The sequence below is a fragment of the Sceloporus undulatus genome, chromosome 7 (genome assembly GCF_019175285.1).
Source record: "Sceloporus undulatus isolate JIND9_A2432 ecotype Alabama chromosome 7, SceUnd_v1.1, whole genome shotgun sequence".
Classification (NCBI taxonomy): Eukaryota; Metazoa; Chordata; class Lepidosauria; order Squamata; family Phrynosomatidae; genus Sceloporus; species Sceloporus undulatus.
This window is the reverse complement of record NC_056528.1, coordinates 50,725,961-50,742,995: the sequence shown is the minus strand read 5'-3', so window position 1 is coordinate 50,742,995 and position 17,035 is coordinate 50,725,961. Positions and strand designations below refer to the sequence as shown.

Below are 17,035 nucleotides of genomic sequence, written 5' to 3'. Positions count from 1 at the left end.
GTCCTCTTCTTCAGCCTCTTAAACTGGGCGGAATTCAGAGTGCTGATTTTGACCTTTAAAGCCCTTTATGGCTTGGGTCCAGACTATCAGAAAGACCATATCTTACTATGTGACCCAGCACAGGTTTTAAGGTGTTTGAGGGAGGGTTCTCTCTTTGTCTCACAATCTTCACAGGGACATTTGGGGAGGACCTGGGAGACAGGGCCTTCTTGGTGGCTGCTCCAATGCTGTGGAAATCCCTTCCACAGCCGGTCTGATTGGTCTCCTCCCTGATCTCTTTCTGCCAGAAGGTGAATGGCAGAGCTTTCTGACAGACTAGGCTGAATACCCACCTCCCCAAACTACAAATCCTAGGATTCTGTAGGATAGAGTCATGCCAGACTGCTTTAATTCTGAATTGTGGCTACACCGACAGTCTGTTAGTCATAAAGGGTTTTATAGGTCAAAACCAGCAAGTTGAACACACCAGCAGCCAGTGAAGTTATTGGAGCCGGAGAATTGTATGGTTTTGTAACCATCCCCGCTTAGTACTCTTCGTTGTCACTCTCCATCTCCCCAAGGACCACACCGCATCAGGTTGGACTCCTCCAGAACTCCATTTTGGGTGACCAGAAGTGGCACTGCAACATCGCCTGTTGTCTTGTAGGAATACCTACCCTCCAAACAGCATTGATTAGAGAAATCTTAATTGCTTTTTCCCCCAGCCATAAAACTTCTTTTCAGCATGGAAGGGGGATTTCTTGGGGCTTTGACTGGGGTTCACAAGGGCTGCAGGGGGTCACTGGCATATGTTCCACTCCTCCTCTAGAGTAGCAGCAATAACCTGACAGCCGCACTTGTGAGCCGCACTTGTGAGCCGTTGTCACAGGGAGTGTTTATTCCCACCCCATTGTGCCAAACCAGTGGCTTCAAGGGAAGTATGCATTTCATCCTGACCTGATGCAACCAAGCGTGTTTTGCTCTTCAACACAGACAATGTACTTGTAGCCTTCAATGGCTGCCAAGGCTCTGAAGCTATGTAGTCGCAGATGGTTCTGCAGCAGGCATCCATGAGCTACCAGCTGTTGTCTTCTGCTCATGTTCTTCTGACCATAAGTAGTCCCACAAATGGGTCAGAGGGGTGGCATGTAAACCACTCTAGGCATTTTGGAGAGCATGAGATGTGCTTCTCTTTCCACTCCATCACCGAGTTCTTCTGCAACATGCTTCTCTGAGTGTTGCTGTTCCATCAGCCTGCCAGCACAGCAAAGGAGGACAACCAAGGAGTCAGATATATAAGCCACAGGCAGAGCACTTCTGGTAATTGCCTAGAATTAAATGATACATGCACCCAAATTACCAAAATGCATGCTCCCACAAGGCCAACGCAAGCGCCATTTAGCACATCATGTGTGTGTGTGGGGGGGGGGGGTTAAGTGAGGAGGGAAAGGTAAGGCCAAGCCCCTATATGTTGCCATTGCTAAAGTGTTGGCAAATGGGCTCGAGAGGTTTTCGGCTGCAGGTGCTGAGCTGGGTTTCTACACTTTCCAGGTCACTTTGCTCCTCCATTTAATTCACAGGCAGCTGTCAATCGCAGGAGGAATGGGGAAGCCTTTGCTCTTGTGTGAGCCGCTCCTCCATCTCCGCTCTTCAGTTCTCTTTTGGGAGCAGTGCGTTTGCCCACGAGGGCAAAGGGACGGGAACATTAACCTCCCAGATTGGATTGCCCAGCAGGACTCTTGGTTGCGCTCCAAAACAGGGGCGGGGAAAACATTTCAGTAGATCCAGGAAAGAATCCAAACTCTGGATTGAATTGTGGAATGCAGAGTCAGAGTCCTCCTTTCCAAACAGGCTCAGATTAGCTCCAGAAGCCTTGGCATCCTTCTCCCCTTGACATTTCCAAAGACTCTGGGCTGTTTGCAGCATTCAAGAAAGCTCTTCCATCCTTGTCAGAAAATGTGGGTCAATCTTAAGTCCTTGTTGGAATGGATCTCGATTCCCATTACACTTCTAAAAGGACCTTTGGGCCCGTTAGCAGCAAAGAGCCAGAGCCCACTGGCCAAACCATGCTCAGATGTCTAGTAAACCCAACCCTCAGGGCAGAAATCTGATCCTCTCTGGAAGAGGAGGGTTTGGCTTGGTCCTTGGCTCTCATGTTCTGCTTGCTCATGTTGAGCCACGTGGTGCAAAGAAGCCCTTAAGTGTGTTTGTGATACAGGGACAGTTAAAGTGGAGAGAATATTCACCATTCTTCATCTGCTTCTCCTTCTGAAATGGATAGTGAATATTTACAACTGTTCTTCCATCCCTACTAGTGGCTTTGGAATGGGTGAAGCATTTTCTTTTACGTTTTGAGTCTTTATAGCTGCCACAGCAGGTTGAAACCTATGGAGATGCTCATAGTAGGTATGAAAACAAGGATTATCAGAGGAGAAACCTTCAGCCTTTCTATGTTTCACTTGGAGAAGAGAAGACTGAGAGGTGACATGACAACCATATTCGACTATCTGAAGGGATGCCAAGGAGAAGACGGAGAAAGCTTGTTTTCTGCTGCTCCGGAGACTTGAACACAAACCAATGGATTCAAATTACAAGAAAAGAGATCCCACCTAAACTGTAGAAGGAACTTCTCTCTCTTTAGAAAGGGCCATTTGACAGTGAAGGAGGCCACCTTGGAGGATAATGGACTCTCCCTCTTTGGAGATCTGTAAACAGAGTTTGGATGGGCCTCTTTTCAGGAGTGCTTTAGTTGTGTATTCCTGCATGGCAAGGGCTGGAATAGATGGCCCTTGAGGTCCCTTCCAGCTCTAAGACTCCAGTTTTATGATTTCAGCAGCTCTGTAGGAACGGTGGGTGAATTACTCAAAATAAGAAATACATGTTCTTTTGGCTCCCCTGTATGGCTTTTCTTGGCACACGTTTTGGAATACATAAGTTAATGAGTATGTGGGTTGTTGTTTTTTAGTGGAGAGTGAGCACTTCTTGGATCCTCGGTGGCATTTTTACGGGATTTTTTGCTATCCCATTATGTGTAAGGGCTTCCTAGTCAATAAGACATAAAAGCAGGAGGAAGAAGCGGTAGGGAGAGTGCTGCTGTTTATTGCTTGGGATGCAGCAGCAGGAGCATCCTTGCACTGCTAAGGTGTGCATTGCAGCCAGGAAAAAGGAGATGGAGTAGGACCCAGTTAAAGGATAACCAAAATGGACATGGAGACATTATCATCTCAGTCTGATCTGGCTGGTTGGCTTCAGTTCACAGCTAGCATTTGATACATACTTGGCAGTGTCTGTCTGTGCCATTTGCAGATTAGTTGGTGGTTTCTCGAGGAATACGTTCAGGCACTAGTTGCACCACACACCGGAGTCCATCTGGGTCCCCTTTGAGTTGTGGGGCTTCCGGGGGACCTCCGCACAACATCCTTTCCCTTGGATGCAGCGTTTTATTTTTTCCTTTTTGCATGCAGAAAGAAACCAGAGCCAGCCCTCTTGAAATGCATGCTGGTTCCTCCTGGAACAGGGACTTGGTGGCACTCTTGTCGCATTATTTATATGTTTATGAGTCACCTTTCTATTTAAAATTAAAGTCTGCAACAAACTATTCACCTGCAACAAAGTGGGTGAGGGCTAAAGAGGTTCCTCCTTTTCATCCTCATCCTCCTCTTTCTTGGCATGTTCTTCGCTACTATTTCCTCATTTATCATTTACAACAGGAAAATAAAAATAACCCTATGCTCTTCCTGAGTTCAGGAATTCATGAAGGTTGGCTGATGCTATGAAGACCAGTAAGGATAAGGGTAGGAGACACTGCCCTCCATCTGAATGGACTTCTTATCATCTCAGTTAGAGTTGGCTAAATGGAAGAATCACAAAGTCATATCCCGAGTCGACTGATGCTTCCCCCATTCAATTGAACCAACAAGTATTTGCATCCTTTTCTGATTCTTCTGATGTCTGGGGAAATTGCTCAGGAGAGGAGCCGAAATGCACAAAAATGGATATTTCAACACATATGGGCCTAAATCCAATGGTTAGTCGATGAGATTTACATTAAAGCCCTGCCAGAATACCTCCTCTGTCCAGACCAATCCTGGAGCAGAGCAGGTAAGTGTACAGTTCACTCCTGCCGCCCTAAAGCCACATTGAACGCAGCAGGGCTTTCATTTACAAGACAAGATCAAAACATGTGCAGATGAATGGATCACATATATTAGCCTTGGAAAAGATCTGCTGCCTTTCTGAGTAAATGAATGCAGGATGGGCCTGTAGTACAGTTAATATACTTGACACATCTCTGGAGAGGAAACTGACTTTGCACTTACCAAGCAGGCTGAGAATTGCCCAAACTAGCATCGGCCACCAACCTGGCAAGAATATATTAGCCAGGGAGCCACAGTTAATTGCTATCCTTTAATAATGTGCTTGTGGGTTATTAGAACGAGGCACAGGACATTCTCAGCCGATGAACGCTGCAGCAATAGCCCAGTCGGGTCACTCCCAGGCCAAAGAGCTGCAGATATTGCAAAAGAGAGGAGCGGAATTCACATCTGCCTCATTCAGAGAGCCATTGCAATATATTGGTTTCGCAGCTGGACTCGAACCCTGTGCAACCGTGACTTCAGCCATGGAAACCAACTGGATAACCTTGGACAAGTCACACTTCTGCTAGTCTTAGAGGAAGACCATTGCAAATCCCCTCTGGACAAATCTTGCCAAGAAAACTGCAGTAGGGTCACTTGAAAGTCTCCCTAAATCAGAAATGACTTGAAGGCATACACAGCAATGTTCAAAGTGAGGTCTCCCTGGAAGATCCTAACAGTAGACCTAACTTTAAAGCGGCTAAACTGTTACAGGAGTTTTGCGGGATCCAGAAGTTGCTTTCTTCCCGTTGAAACCTCACTGATATTAAGTTAGTCTGGCTTAGTGGATGAATGGACTCTCTTTTGCTGGAGGTTTTTAAACAGGTTGGGTGGCCACCTGTGAAGGAGACTTTGACTATGGGTTTCCATTACTGACATCATCCTTCGTTCTTCATTCATCCTTCTGACTCTACAGTTCTACTACACACAAATATGCACAGAAAAAACGTTCTGGTCATGAAACTTGGTTATAACATTCACAGTATCTGATGAACCAGAGTTCCACAGAAATCCTCTTCTCAAAAGCATTGTTTATTCAGGGTCAGCCAAAAACTACTAGTAGCGCTGGTGTCAATTCCTGAAAGCATGGAAGGAGTGTGACACTCTTAAGGTCTTCATATGGAATCAGGAGCTTATGAAAGCTTCTAGGTGTTGTTGTTGTTGTTGTTGTTGTTGTAAACTGCCCTTGAGTTGACTCCGACTCATGATAAGACATCTCCAAGCCTGTCCTGCACTGGTCTGCTTAGGTCCTGCAAATCCATGCCCATTTGACTGCATAACCATGACCTTCCTGATTAACTCCATCCATCTGGTCTTTCTCTCTTTCTACTTCCTCCACCTTTCTTAGCATTATTGCTTTTCCTGGCTTCTCATGATGTGGCCAAAGTACAACAGACTCAATTTGGTCACCTTGGCTTCAACTGAGATTTCAGGCTTGATCTGTTCAAGGACCCATTATGGCTTTAAGTGGCTCTAAAAAGGGATGAGACACATTCGGGGAGGCTAGCTTGGTCAGTGGCTATTGGCCACAACAGTCAGATGCAGCCAGTATCATTTCAGAAGCCCTAGGAACTAGATCTTGCCAATACTCGAGTGTGAATGGTTTTCTCATCCTTCTTGGACCTCTGCTTGAAGCAGAAATATTGGATGAAACAGGCCCAGCTTGGAATGAGGTAGAATAGGCAGTCCATGAATAATACTCTTGCTTTCTCCACCTTCGTCACTCAACACTTGTCAAATTCAGTTTAATAGTATTTTCAAAGCAAGGCTAAGGCTGGTGGAGCTCTTGCGGTTGTTTGGTTTTATGACACACTTGTCTCAGAACCAAAAAAATTGGTGTGGATGGAGGTATTGAATGTTTGCGTTTCATAAACGTTGCGGTTTGTCTTTCAGTTTTATGTAAACCTGTGTTAATCCAGCAACACTCAGTTTGGAACTGTGCTTTGCCAAATAGAAGCTTACGCATTGTGTGCAATTAGGTCTTGAAAACATTTCTATACTCAAACCTCAGCCCTCTAAGCTCATTCCCTCTTTTGGCGTCCAAGTTTAACAGATTTGTGTTGTTGTTGTTGTTGTTGTTGTTTAATCTTACACATTGTCAGCTTTCTTTGGAAGCTGCTTCTGGGGCTTTTGTTTTCCTTCCCCAAGTAGCCACTTTATTTATTTCCTTTCTTAATGGGCCGCGTTTCCATGTCAGAGGAGTGAAAACCCCACAAAGGTCCATATGGAAAATAATCTGTTCTGAGCTTCACTTCGGCCTCAGAAGGTCTTTGTATTTAAAAGACCGTTCTTTCCAAAGCCGTTCTGGATGAATCATGTATGGCAACTCTGGGTTTCCATTGGACGTTGCTATGGGGGGGATTTGGATAGATCCCAGGGCCAAATGGCCAAACTGGCCTGCGATGAAAAGGCCTCTTAGCAGCTGGCGAAAGAGAGTCGCCAGTTCGACTAACTGCGGTGCAATGGCAGCAAAAGAGGCTGGCAGCCGAGGCAAAATGTGGGCTGAGAGGAGTTGTAGCAGCTGGTAGACGTACAAACACACCATAATTTCAACATGTTCTTTGTTGTGGAGCTGGACGGACTATTATAGGATAGCAGGGTTCTCTGGAATATTCTCAAGGAGACTGGGGGGAAAGGTCCCGTTGTTTTGGCTTCTGAGCCAAGAGCCCCGGTTTGGTTTCTTGGAGCTGTGTGCCTCCCCTTGGCCTCCGGAAACAAATCTTTGCTCCCCTTCTATTGCTGCGTCCCAGGCATGGAAGAGGAACCCACACCCTGCTCCAGCCCCATGGCTTTACTATCAGACAGCCATGACTTTGCAAAGCTTGGGTAACTGCAGACCAGCAGTGGAGAGCAGAGCGGTAAATGAGTTACTCTCTTGCTCATGGGGTGCCTTTGAGAAACCCGTAAGGGAGGGGGAGAACTGAAACGACGGAAGGATCCGGGTGTTATTTTCTTCCCTCCGACCCACTCCCGGATTAGCTTGCAAGGTCTGCCATGCTCTAGAGTTACAGCACCTGCCAGATGGGAGCCAGCCTGGCAGAGCAGAGTCTCGGCCGCTCAGCCACTGGTCCCCCCTTGAGCCGCCTTGCATGCCGAGTGTGTTAAGGTGGAAAGCACACATCATCAGGTGTTCCAATTAATGGGCTGTTAAGGACAATCAGCTGTTTCAAATTTGCAAGTAAATAGCCGGGCAAGGTGAGCACAGAATGGGCATTTAGGGACTATGCCGTTCTTGTCTCTGTTGAGCACTTCATCAAATTGGCACCGTTGACAAGACATCAGTGACCTGTGGCATGACCCGTTCGTTCAGGGTCAAGGGTGTCCCAGCGAAAAGGCTTAGCATCCTTGGTCAGCTCACAAATCCCTGGTGGCTGGTTGTTTGTGACGAACAAACACAACTCCACACTCTGTAGGGCGGATCATCCTCTTGGTGCCAATGTTCCTCTTCTTCTTCTTTGTGGTCTCTGTGACTCACATCACATGGGAGCACTTGCACAGATGACCACTTGAAGAACCACAATTTTAGGTAGGCAGCCTGTTCTTCTTGTTAGTTGCCATCCAGTTGGCCTCAACCTATGGCAACCCTATGAATGAGAGACTTCCAAGAAGACCCCAGTTCTTCAACTGTATTGTTCAGGCCTTGCAAATTCAGGGCAGATTGAATCAATCCATCTGTTAACATGGTCTTCCACATCTCCCTACTGTCTTAAATTTTACCAAGCGCAATCTCTTTGTCCAACAAGTCACTTCATCTAATGATATGTCAGCCTCATCTTAGTCATCTTGATGGTTCCATATACCTTGGTAAGTTCGCTTACACATACAGTTGCACTTTTTTCGCCAACATACAGTGGACATAATGAATCCATGGCTGTGTAAGCCAGGTCCCACACATGTAACCACTTCACATGGCCCAGAATCCTATTGTTAGCCCCGACTAGAGTAGAGCCATAGAGTCAAATGGATTGACCCATGTGTTGACAGTATTGATCATTGATTTCAGTGGGTGTGCTCTAAATAGGACTAGTCAAGAGGATCCTACCCATGCAGTTGTGCATTCTTGGATGGTGCGCAACTCCATCAATGCCTTCAGGGTCGCATTTGATTCACTGGGATTACGGAAAGAGTCCCTGTGCATTGTTCCCCATTGCACAATGGGAAACTCCACCAGCATGTTGATGGATCCACCATCAGTTGCACGATGCTGGTATTCGACAGAAGGGGGTGTAGCTACGCAAGTGTTGATTTGCCATCCGGAAACTGGCCTGAGGCCATGGAATCCTCTTTCACAAAGTTGTAGTGATGATTGGTAGCTGTGGTAGATCTGTCAACAGCTATTAAGCGCAGTAGTTAAATAGGTCTCCCATGTTCAAAGTCTCTTGCGTGCATCACCATTCTCTCTTTCACTGAACTTCTAAAAGATCTAGTGCTTTTACATAGAACTTGATGCAACGGGAATTTCAAGGGCTGTAGGTACTTCCAGTCAAACTTTTGTTCCATTGAAATCTTAAACAAGATTGTCAATGTCAGCCAATTTTATCTATAGCTTTTTGGTGGGTTTTTTGGCCGCGTTCAAGAAGCGGTCATCTGCACAAGTCTATGGATGCCGGCCGTGAAAGCCTTCTCCTTCACATTCTTTTTTATCTATTTATCTGTATACAACTGTTCCGATTAGGCGAGGGTGGCCCCAATTAATCCTCTGCCGTTCCACTTTTTTCCCCAGATACCTTTAAAATGTCCCAGTTTCCACCTTTGTCCGCAGCTTACTTCAGTAGCTGCAAACTGAATTGAAAGTGCAAAAGGAGTTTGCACTGAGCTCTGTAGCTGAAGAGGAGAAAAGGAGGCAAAGTAATGCCCTCTCATATACATTCAGGCAAAAGCAAACCTTAGCCTCTTCTGTCTAGTAACTTTTGCCATCTGGAGCAGACTCTGATGTGAAATGTTGAGAGGATATGGAGTCTCTCCATCCATCCATCCATCCATCCATCTCCACATAAATGCACACCGGCACCTATCTCCTATCCCTCTCTTTCTCTCTCTCTCTCTCTTTCTTGCTCCTGCTTAATTGAATGTTGCAAGTAAAGGTCATCCATTCGCAAGGTCATGTTCTTATTTGGGACAAACTGGCAAAAAATGAGAGCTTTCTCTGTGTTTGTGTGTATCTGTGTCTCTCCTTCCCTCGCAGGTCACTCTAACCCGTTCTGCCTTGTCTGTTTGATCTTTGTTTTTCATGGGAGCTGAAAAGCAATGGCGAATTAGTGCGCCGTATGCTCCCATTTCCAAAACCCTCCCTGGGCTCTGGGTTCGCTCTCTCTCTCTCTCTCTCTCTCTCTCTCTCTCTCCCATGGCATCCAAGCGTCTTTTCAAAGCAGGATGTTTGCTATTAACCGTTTATTAATAATCCGCCGGCAACTTAGGACTGGAACCAGCAGCAAAGCAGGAGAAATTGGGCTGCTTAGAGCGAGTGGGTGGCGGAAGAGAGAGAGTGTCTGGATGCAGAATGGCCCCTTAGTCTCTCTTCCCCCAAATAAAGCACAGACCTCCCCATTTTGGTCACTAGGGTTTCAAAACCTGAAATCCATCAAAAGGTTTCTTGGAGGCAGGCAGTACTTAAACTCCCATCTTGGAATCTGGGAGAAAGGCGGGATAGAAATCCCATAAATAAATAAAATATATAAACATCCCTTCCACAAACCTTTCAGGTGTTCTTCATGCAAACTGGTATTGGGGTTTTCTCCATGAATTTGCCCCTTCCCCAGAAAGCCACCGATCTGGAAAAGACCCCAATGGCCGGCAACCTTTTCACTTTTCCAGGCATTCATGGCATTAGGACCCTTGGCTCCACTCCTAAAGACCATAAGTTCAGGTTCAAGTATCACTAGGCTTCATGCTGAACAGGTGTCTCCAGGTCAGCGGGGCATAAAGGAATACCTGGCGCACTGAAGAAGGGGAGAGGGACCAGTGCCAAAAGATAGATGGAGGCCATGATCTGAGAAATAGCTCGAAACTAAATGCCTGCTAGCATTCTGTAGACCTCAGCTATCATCCACCCAGAGTGTCCAGTGCCACTACAAACCACAAATCCCAGGATGCCATGGCAGGGGAAGTGGTGCCAAAATGCATCAATCCTGCACTGTGGCAGCAGCATATTAAGGAATGCTTGCAATCAGTGTTGGAGGATTCTGTCCATCCAGGAGCAGAAGGGATTCCTTCTCCAAATAAGAATGATCCCCCCCACACACACACAAATTGAAACTTCCCTTCAAATTTCCCCAAATGGTCCAGCATTCTACTAACTTAAAACTCCAGCTGAGCCTTTAGAAATCAAGTTTAGGCATCCCTTGCAAAGGGGCAAGACGGCGGGTGCAAGAAAAGGAAGAGTTCTAGGGTGAGTGAATTCAAAGATATAGCCATGCTAGTCTGTAAAATTGGTCTGTAAAGAGATCTTGTAGCACCATTGAGACTAACCAAAAGAAACAAGTTGACAGCATGAGCTTTGGAAGACTTGAGTCTACTTTCTCAGACGCATTTGGGCGAGTGGTTTTCCCTTGTCTTATCCCCTACAAATGCTAGAAATTTGGAGACTGGAGGAAAGTTTCATGGTGGAAACAGTGCCTCCATCCCCTCCCCATCTTTGCATTGGGCACATTGTGTTTTCTGATGGGGGAAAAGGGCCTTTAAAATGAGTAATGGCTCTCCCTCCCTCTGGCAGAAGTAGCCGTCCTTAAGGGAACATTCCAGCTTTATGGCCCTTGTGTCCGTCTGTCAATGGGAAGCTCCATCTCGTATTACAGAAGGCTCTTCTCTTGGCTCCTAGGTTGCCAACTTCAGCCCCCTTTTTTTCCCTTAAGTGCACTTCATGCTTGACCTGGCATACCCCAAAAGACCCACCAACCCATCTCCAGCCCAAGGCTTTGGCCACTTCCCTCCTCTGTTGCTTGAGACGATGCACCAGACGCTGTGCTGAAGTGGACGGATCAAGCTACCGCTGTTGTTTTCCAGCCTGTGGCAGGTTTTGTACTTTAGCGAGAGCAGATGGAAGGCCAGTGTGTGGGTTATTATGGGGATCTTGCCTCCCCACTCCACCTCATTCTAGTGATAAACACAACGTTTAATAAACATCTCCCCTCCATCTCTCCTCCTTTTTCCTCTGACACACGCACAGACTTACATGGAGATCGGTTTAATCCATTTGCGGAGAGTGGTTTTGCTCCTTCCCAGGCCCACAGAACTATAGTTATTATCAGCAGGAATCCAGGACATATTTACTAAGGGGAGACAAGGGGAAGCAAGCAGGATATCTGTGTTTGCAACAGCTGTGCAGCAAAGACAGAAACTGGCCGTTGTTCCATGTTTGTCGGAATGCCTAGCCTGTCAAAATGACCTCTTGTTGCAAAACAAAGTTGAAGACCTACCAAGCAAGTGACTCTTTGCTCAAGGTTGCCACGTGCGCAGAGCATTCAAAACACAGAAAATACTTGCCGTCTCTAGAGAAAGCGTTTCTTCATTTAAGGTCTCTTAAAATAAACTGCGGGTCATCTTTTCCTGGGGCGGTAGCTCCAACTGTCAACTTTGTAAAGTTTCACTGTAGGTTTCTTTTTCATCTTAAATGGAAATCCCGCTTCCCTCTTCTCTTGCTCACTGGTTTTCAGAGCACTGGATCATAGAATGTAGAGTGTAGATTCCACCAGATCATAAAATGATTGAGTTGGAAGGGTCCGCAAGGGTCAAACCTCCTGCTCTGCAAGAAGACACAACGACAGCACTGTTGAAGGATATCCCTCGAACCTCTGTTTAATAGCCACCACAGAAGGCAGGTCTACCATTTCCCAAGGGCATCTGTTTCACTTTCAAAGAGCTCTTAACAGTCAAGAAAGCCTTCCTAATATTTAGGTAGGATGTCTTGTAATTTATACCCATTGGTTCATGTCCTAATCTCTGGAGCAGCAAAACACATGTTCACTCCATCTTCGGCGTGGCATCCCTTCAGATATTTGGAGAGGGCTCTATCATATCACCTCTCGTCTTAAACATGCCCAACTTCCAGAGCCTTTCTTCATAGGCTTCCAGACCGTTAACCATGATGGTCACCTTCCTCCGGACACGTTCCAGCTTGTCCATATCCTCCATGAACTGGGGGCCCAGAACTGGACCCAGGAGTCCAGGCGGGCTGTGACCAAACCAGGCTTAGCTGATACCTTTCCAACTGGAGAGGTCAAGAACTGGACCTACAGCCTTTTGCCTGAAAAGCCCATGGTCTACCACTGAATCGTAATCTCTAGGCAATCCAGAAATTGAATTCTGCACGCAGGAACTCTGAGGCATACAGCCTTAAGAAGGCACTTAATGCTACAGCAAATGCCAGCTTTTCCTCTGTGGACTGTATTTATCTCAAGCGACTCCCAGACAGAGTTCTTGCTCCCAGTCTTAGCCTAAAGGGACTTTCTGCTCAAAACACGTCGACTTTTAAAAAGGGCAATAAACAGCTGATTGAAACTGGCACTTGCCCCATGTTTGCCTTTTGACCAACCCTTCCTTCTCTCCTCAGTTCACCTTCTCTGGGCGTTCTTCCAAGGGAAGCCTTTCTGTTCGGTGAGACAGGTGTCAATCTGGTTCTTATTCCGGTGTTTAGGTCCCACCTTTTCTCATAAGAGCAGCATGCAAATAAATTCAATTTAAACAGTAAATATAGAATAACTCTCCTTCAAACATTGAAGTCCCATTTAGGGCTGTAAATGTCATCATAAGGACCTTGAGCGTGGATCAGATTAAGCGAAGCATTAAAAGCATGGCACAAAGTCAGAACTTGGTGGCAGCCTGAGAAGAGAAGATTTCATTCAGCCACTCTCCCTTCCTTTCTCCCTTCTCTCTTTCTCTCGTTCCTTTGCTTCTGACCTGCACAAACAACGCCAGGAGATGTCACCCTGCACTTTGCTCTTGTTTTTCTTTTCCCCCCCTGAAGCTTACTCTTCTTTTTATTGCCGTGTTCCCATTTTTATTTTATTTCCTTCTTTACAGAGCAGCCTCCCCTTAATTGCTCTTACTGTAGATCATCCAAAACATATTATTTAAAGATCGGCTTTTGCCTTGATTTACGGGGCTGCTCTTTGATTTGACGTTTTTACGTTTGGAGGCTTATTATTTTTCCCTAATTACAGCCAAAGGAAGTTCCAGATAAGTATCATTTTAACGTCGGGAGCCAGAACCCCAAGGAAAGCAGATTGCGTGGATGCTGCTTCTCCCGCTGAAGTCGAGCGGTTAGGGTTATTCTCTGTCTCCCTCTCCCTTTTCTTAATTCATTATCTTCCTATTTCTTGCTCCAAGGGGTGTTATGGCATGGAGTAACAGTGGAGTTGGAGAGGGAGCAGGACTAAAAGGGGGAGTTATTTTAATTATATCCACCAACTGTCCTCATTTGGCAGAAACAGTCCTGATCAATCCTCTGCATTCCCACTTTTTCAGCTGCTCTTAAAATGTCCCGGTTTCTCTCTCCTCCTCCTACTTTCCCACTTTGTCCTCAGCTTACTCCAGTCGCTGCAAACTGAGTTCAAAAGTGCTTTGCACTCCTTTAACCCATCAGATCCGAGCAAAAGCAAACTACCGCAGCCTTTCCAAGCTTGTCTGCTCTTCCCCATTCATATCTCTTTGCAACTTCGACTTACGTTGCATGGCCACAGCAGGCGTTCCACTTCTCATCTGTGAAATGCTGTCAGGTACATTGGCTGCCATGAATAAGAAAAGCCTAGCTCTGCAGACTTTGTGGCAATGGGCCTGCCGATTATTACCATAGTCACCGTGAAGAATAAATAGATAAATGCAACAAACAGAGTGTTTTGGAGAGAATTACAGAGCCTTAACCACGACTTCCTAGTGCTTTGTTCATGGCTGCTGGTGTAATAAGATGCCAAGGTCTGGATGTGAAGGTTGCTGCCTGCTGAGAAGAGGATCTCTTTAAATCCCCATCAAAGGGGAAGATCGGCATTTCTGTCTGCCTTGGATCCTGTTTGGGTTTCCAGGCAAGAGAAAGACAGAGAAACATAAAGGCTTTGAGGGTTTGGTTCCATCTTGGAGATTTCCAATATGGAGATGTCCAGTCGCATAAAACCTTGGTCCCAGAGGCGGTCGGTGGCACCTGTTTCGGGGGGCACTGGATCCAAACTGGATTTTTATTCTATACTTTAAAGGAGCTGGAAAGGTTTAGGTGAAATTAGGACAAAACTAGAAACTCTGAATACTTTGTCACTGTTTCCCCCAGTATTCAAACATCCCAATGTACTTTAATGGCATTAAAAAATGGGGAGATAGATAGATAGATAGAGTACAGAAACTGGATTTCCTTTACAGAAGAAACTGTTTCCTTTGTGGGGAACACATTTTATGTGCAGAAAACATGTTTTTTGTGCCAAAGGATTTTGGTCGTTTGAATACAGATAGAATGGTGCAGAACAATATTCATTTTCTTCTGCAGAAGTGCAGAATCCACAGCAATTAAATCCTCCTCTCATGCAGAGGCAAAAGGGTTTGGAGAGGGCAAGTGGAAGGATCAACCATGCATCTCTTTGCAGTACTTACATCCTACCCTCAGTTCTGACGATCCGAAGGCAACATAAAGTAAAGCAATAGTGTAAAACGGTGAGAAAGATGATTGTAGGAGGCGAAAGCGGTGTTGGGCCATTTGAGAAGTAAAAGCAAGGCAAAGCCCAGTGAAATATGTTAAAGCAATAAACTGAAACGTACACTGTTTCTGAAGTGTCTGAAACTGGTCCTCATCTACCACAACCCTACTATCGTCTTTATCCATAAAGTAAAATGAGGGGGAAATGGGTGGGGTTTTTTTGGGGGGGCTGCGTTTTCATGTTTCATTGTAGGCCACTTGGGGTGGCATCTTGTTAGTGACATGCTTGCATATAATTGTGGCTTACACTTGGATATGTCAATACACACACACACACACACACACACACACACAGAGTTGGCCCTTCATTTTTGTGGGGGATCTGTTCCGGTCACAGACACCCGCAAAAACAGAGGGTCGTGCTTATTCAAGCCCCATAGGCTTGAATGGAGCGTGCCTCCATGTGCGCACTATTGCAAATAGCGGGGGTCGTATATTCAAGGGTGTGGATCTCAGATCCGTGCATTAGGAGGGGCGACTCTGTGTGTGTGTGTGTGTGTGTGTGTGTGTGTGTGTGTGTGTGTTGATGGGATGCAAAGGGACTATTCTCCAGCCCACTCCACCCACCATTGCTTACTAAGGGGAGAAAGCAGTCCAGCCAATGAAGGCACAGCTGGCCTGGGCTTTGAAGGGAAGAAAACGGATAATGCACTCCATTTGCAAGTGCACCCACATTTCTTCCCCCTCCTAGCCCCTCTTGAGTCATTCGAATATGGATAGAAATGTTCATTTTCTTCCACAGTGGTGCAAAATCTATGGCATTTATCCCTCCTTGCATGCACAGACAAAAGGATTGGTATCTTCTGGGATCTGGGTCCAAGAGCCCCCCAATGCTTCATCCTCTAATTTCATCATCTAACCACCTCCCTCACCTTGCTTTTCTCTTCCACTTCTTTCATAATGGCTTTCATGGTGGAAAGTCTGCTCAGTAACCATCAGCACCTTCTCCTCTCTCTCCTCTTCAGCTCGCAAGTTGAAGAAGCTGGGCAACCTGAAGATGCAAGAAGAAGGCGAGGCAGCCGGCCCCTCGAGTCCCACGGAGGAGCAAACGCCAAAGATGTCCATGTCGCGCATCGACAGCCTGGAGTGCCAGCCCATCTTCCTCAACGTCCTGGAAGCCATTGAGCCGGGCGTGGTTTGCGCAGGCCATGACAACAACCAGCCAGACTCCTTCGCCGCCCTTCTGACCAGCCTGAATGAGCTTGGGGAGAGGCAGCTGGTCCACGTGGTGAAATGGGCAAAGGCTCTGCCAGGTAAGGCACCCGTCCGTCTTCTCCGTCCCGTGTTGTTATGTGCAAAATCTGTCTGGCTTCACATCACATTGTGAAGACGCTTCTACCCAAGCTGTACTTGGAAATTCAAGATGGATTCCCGCAAGCATGCGGTGACGTCTGGTGGCCATTCATATATTTGCTCCATGCACTCGAGGCTTGGTTCCTTCGGCTTAAGTGCTGCTTCTCTATGGGCGCATTCATGCTACGCAATTACAGCAGTTGTCATGGCAACATCCTTTGCAATCACTGGGATATGTAGTTTGGCGAGGCACTAGAGCTCTCTGGCTGAGAATTCTAGGTCTTCCTCCCCAAACTTTCAGTTACAGGATTCAACTGGATGAACCTATGGCAGTTCAGGTGGAATCATAGCACTATAATGCAATAGCATGAATTCCCCTTTCTCTTTACTTCTCTCTGTCTGGTCTGGAGATGTTTTGGGTTTTTCTTCCATCTTTGGTTTGGGGTTCTTCCGTCTGATGTCTTGGTTGAGGCTTATAAACGGAACTGGTTTTGTTCTTCTCCTCTGCCCTTCCGCGCCAAGCAGGAAAAATAACAAATCTACTGCTATTTATTATTATGCAAAACCATTTGAAGACACGCATGTTACACTCGGTCCATGCCTCTTTTAATTGTTTGTGTTCCATTATTTGCTATTAAAGTGACATTCCTGCCCATCATTTGCAATTAAGATGATTGCCAAGAAGAGAGCGGAGTAAACAAACCAGGCGTAAGAACTGCACCCATAAAGCAATAATAACGCAGAGGAAAGAGTTTTAGAATATATAACTCCAGAAGATGAGGTTTCTTAATAAATTACAATTTAGCTGTCTTGTGAAAACCCAATTTTAGCAGAGGAGGGACTAATCCATCCCAAATGGTTTAATGCAACCGGGTGCTTTTGCATAAATGCATGAGAATTATAAAAGTGTGGTACCATCAAAAGTCACAATCTTGTACTGGAATCTATAGCA

The 17,035-nt window shown here is 46.1% G+C and overlaps 1 protein-coding gene across 1 annotated transcript in view; it reads left to right on the top strand.

Moving 5' to 3' along the window:
* Positions 1–17,035, top strand: part of AR (androgen receptor) — a 127,882-nt gene that overhangs the window by 80,654 nt on the left and 30,193 nt on the right. The window contains exon 4 of the mRNA XM_042480045.1: positions 15,756–16,043. Coding sequence (XP_042335979.1) covers positions 15,756–16,043 — 288 coding nt within the window. The remainder of the gene's footprint in view (positions 1–15,755; positions 16,044–17,035) is intronic.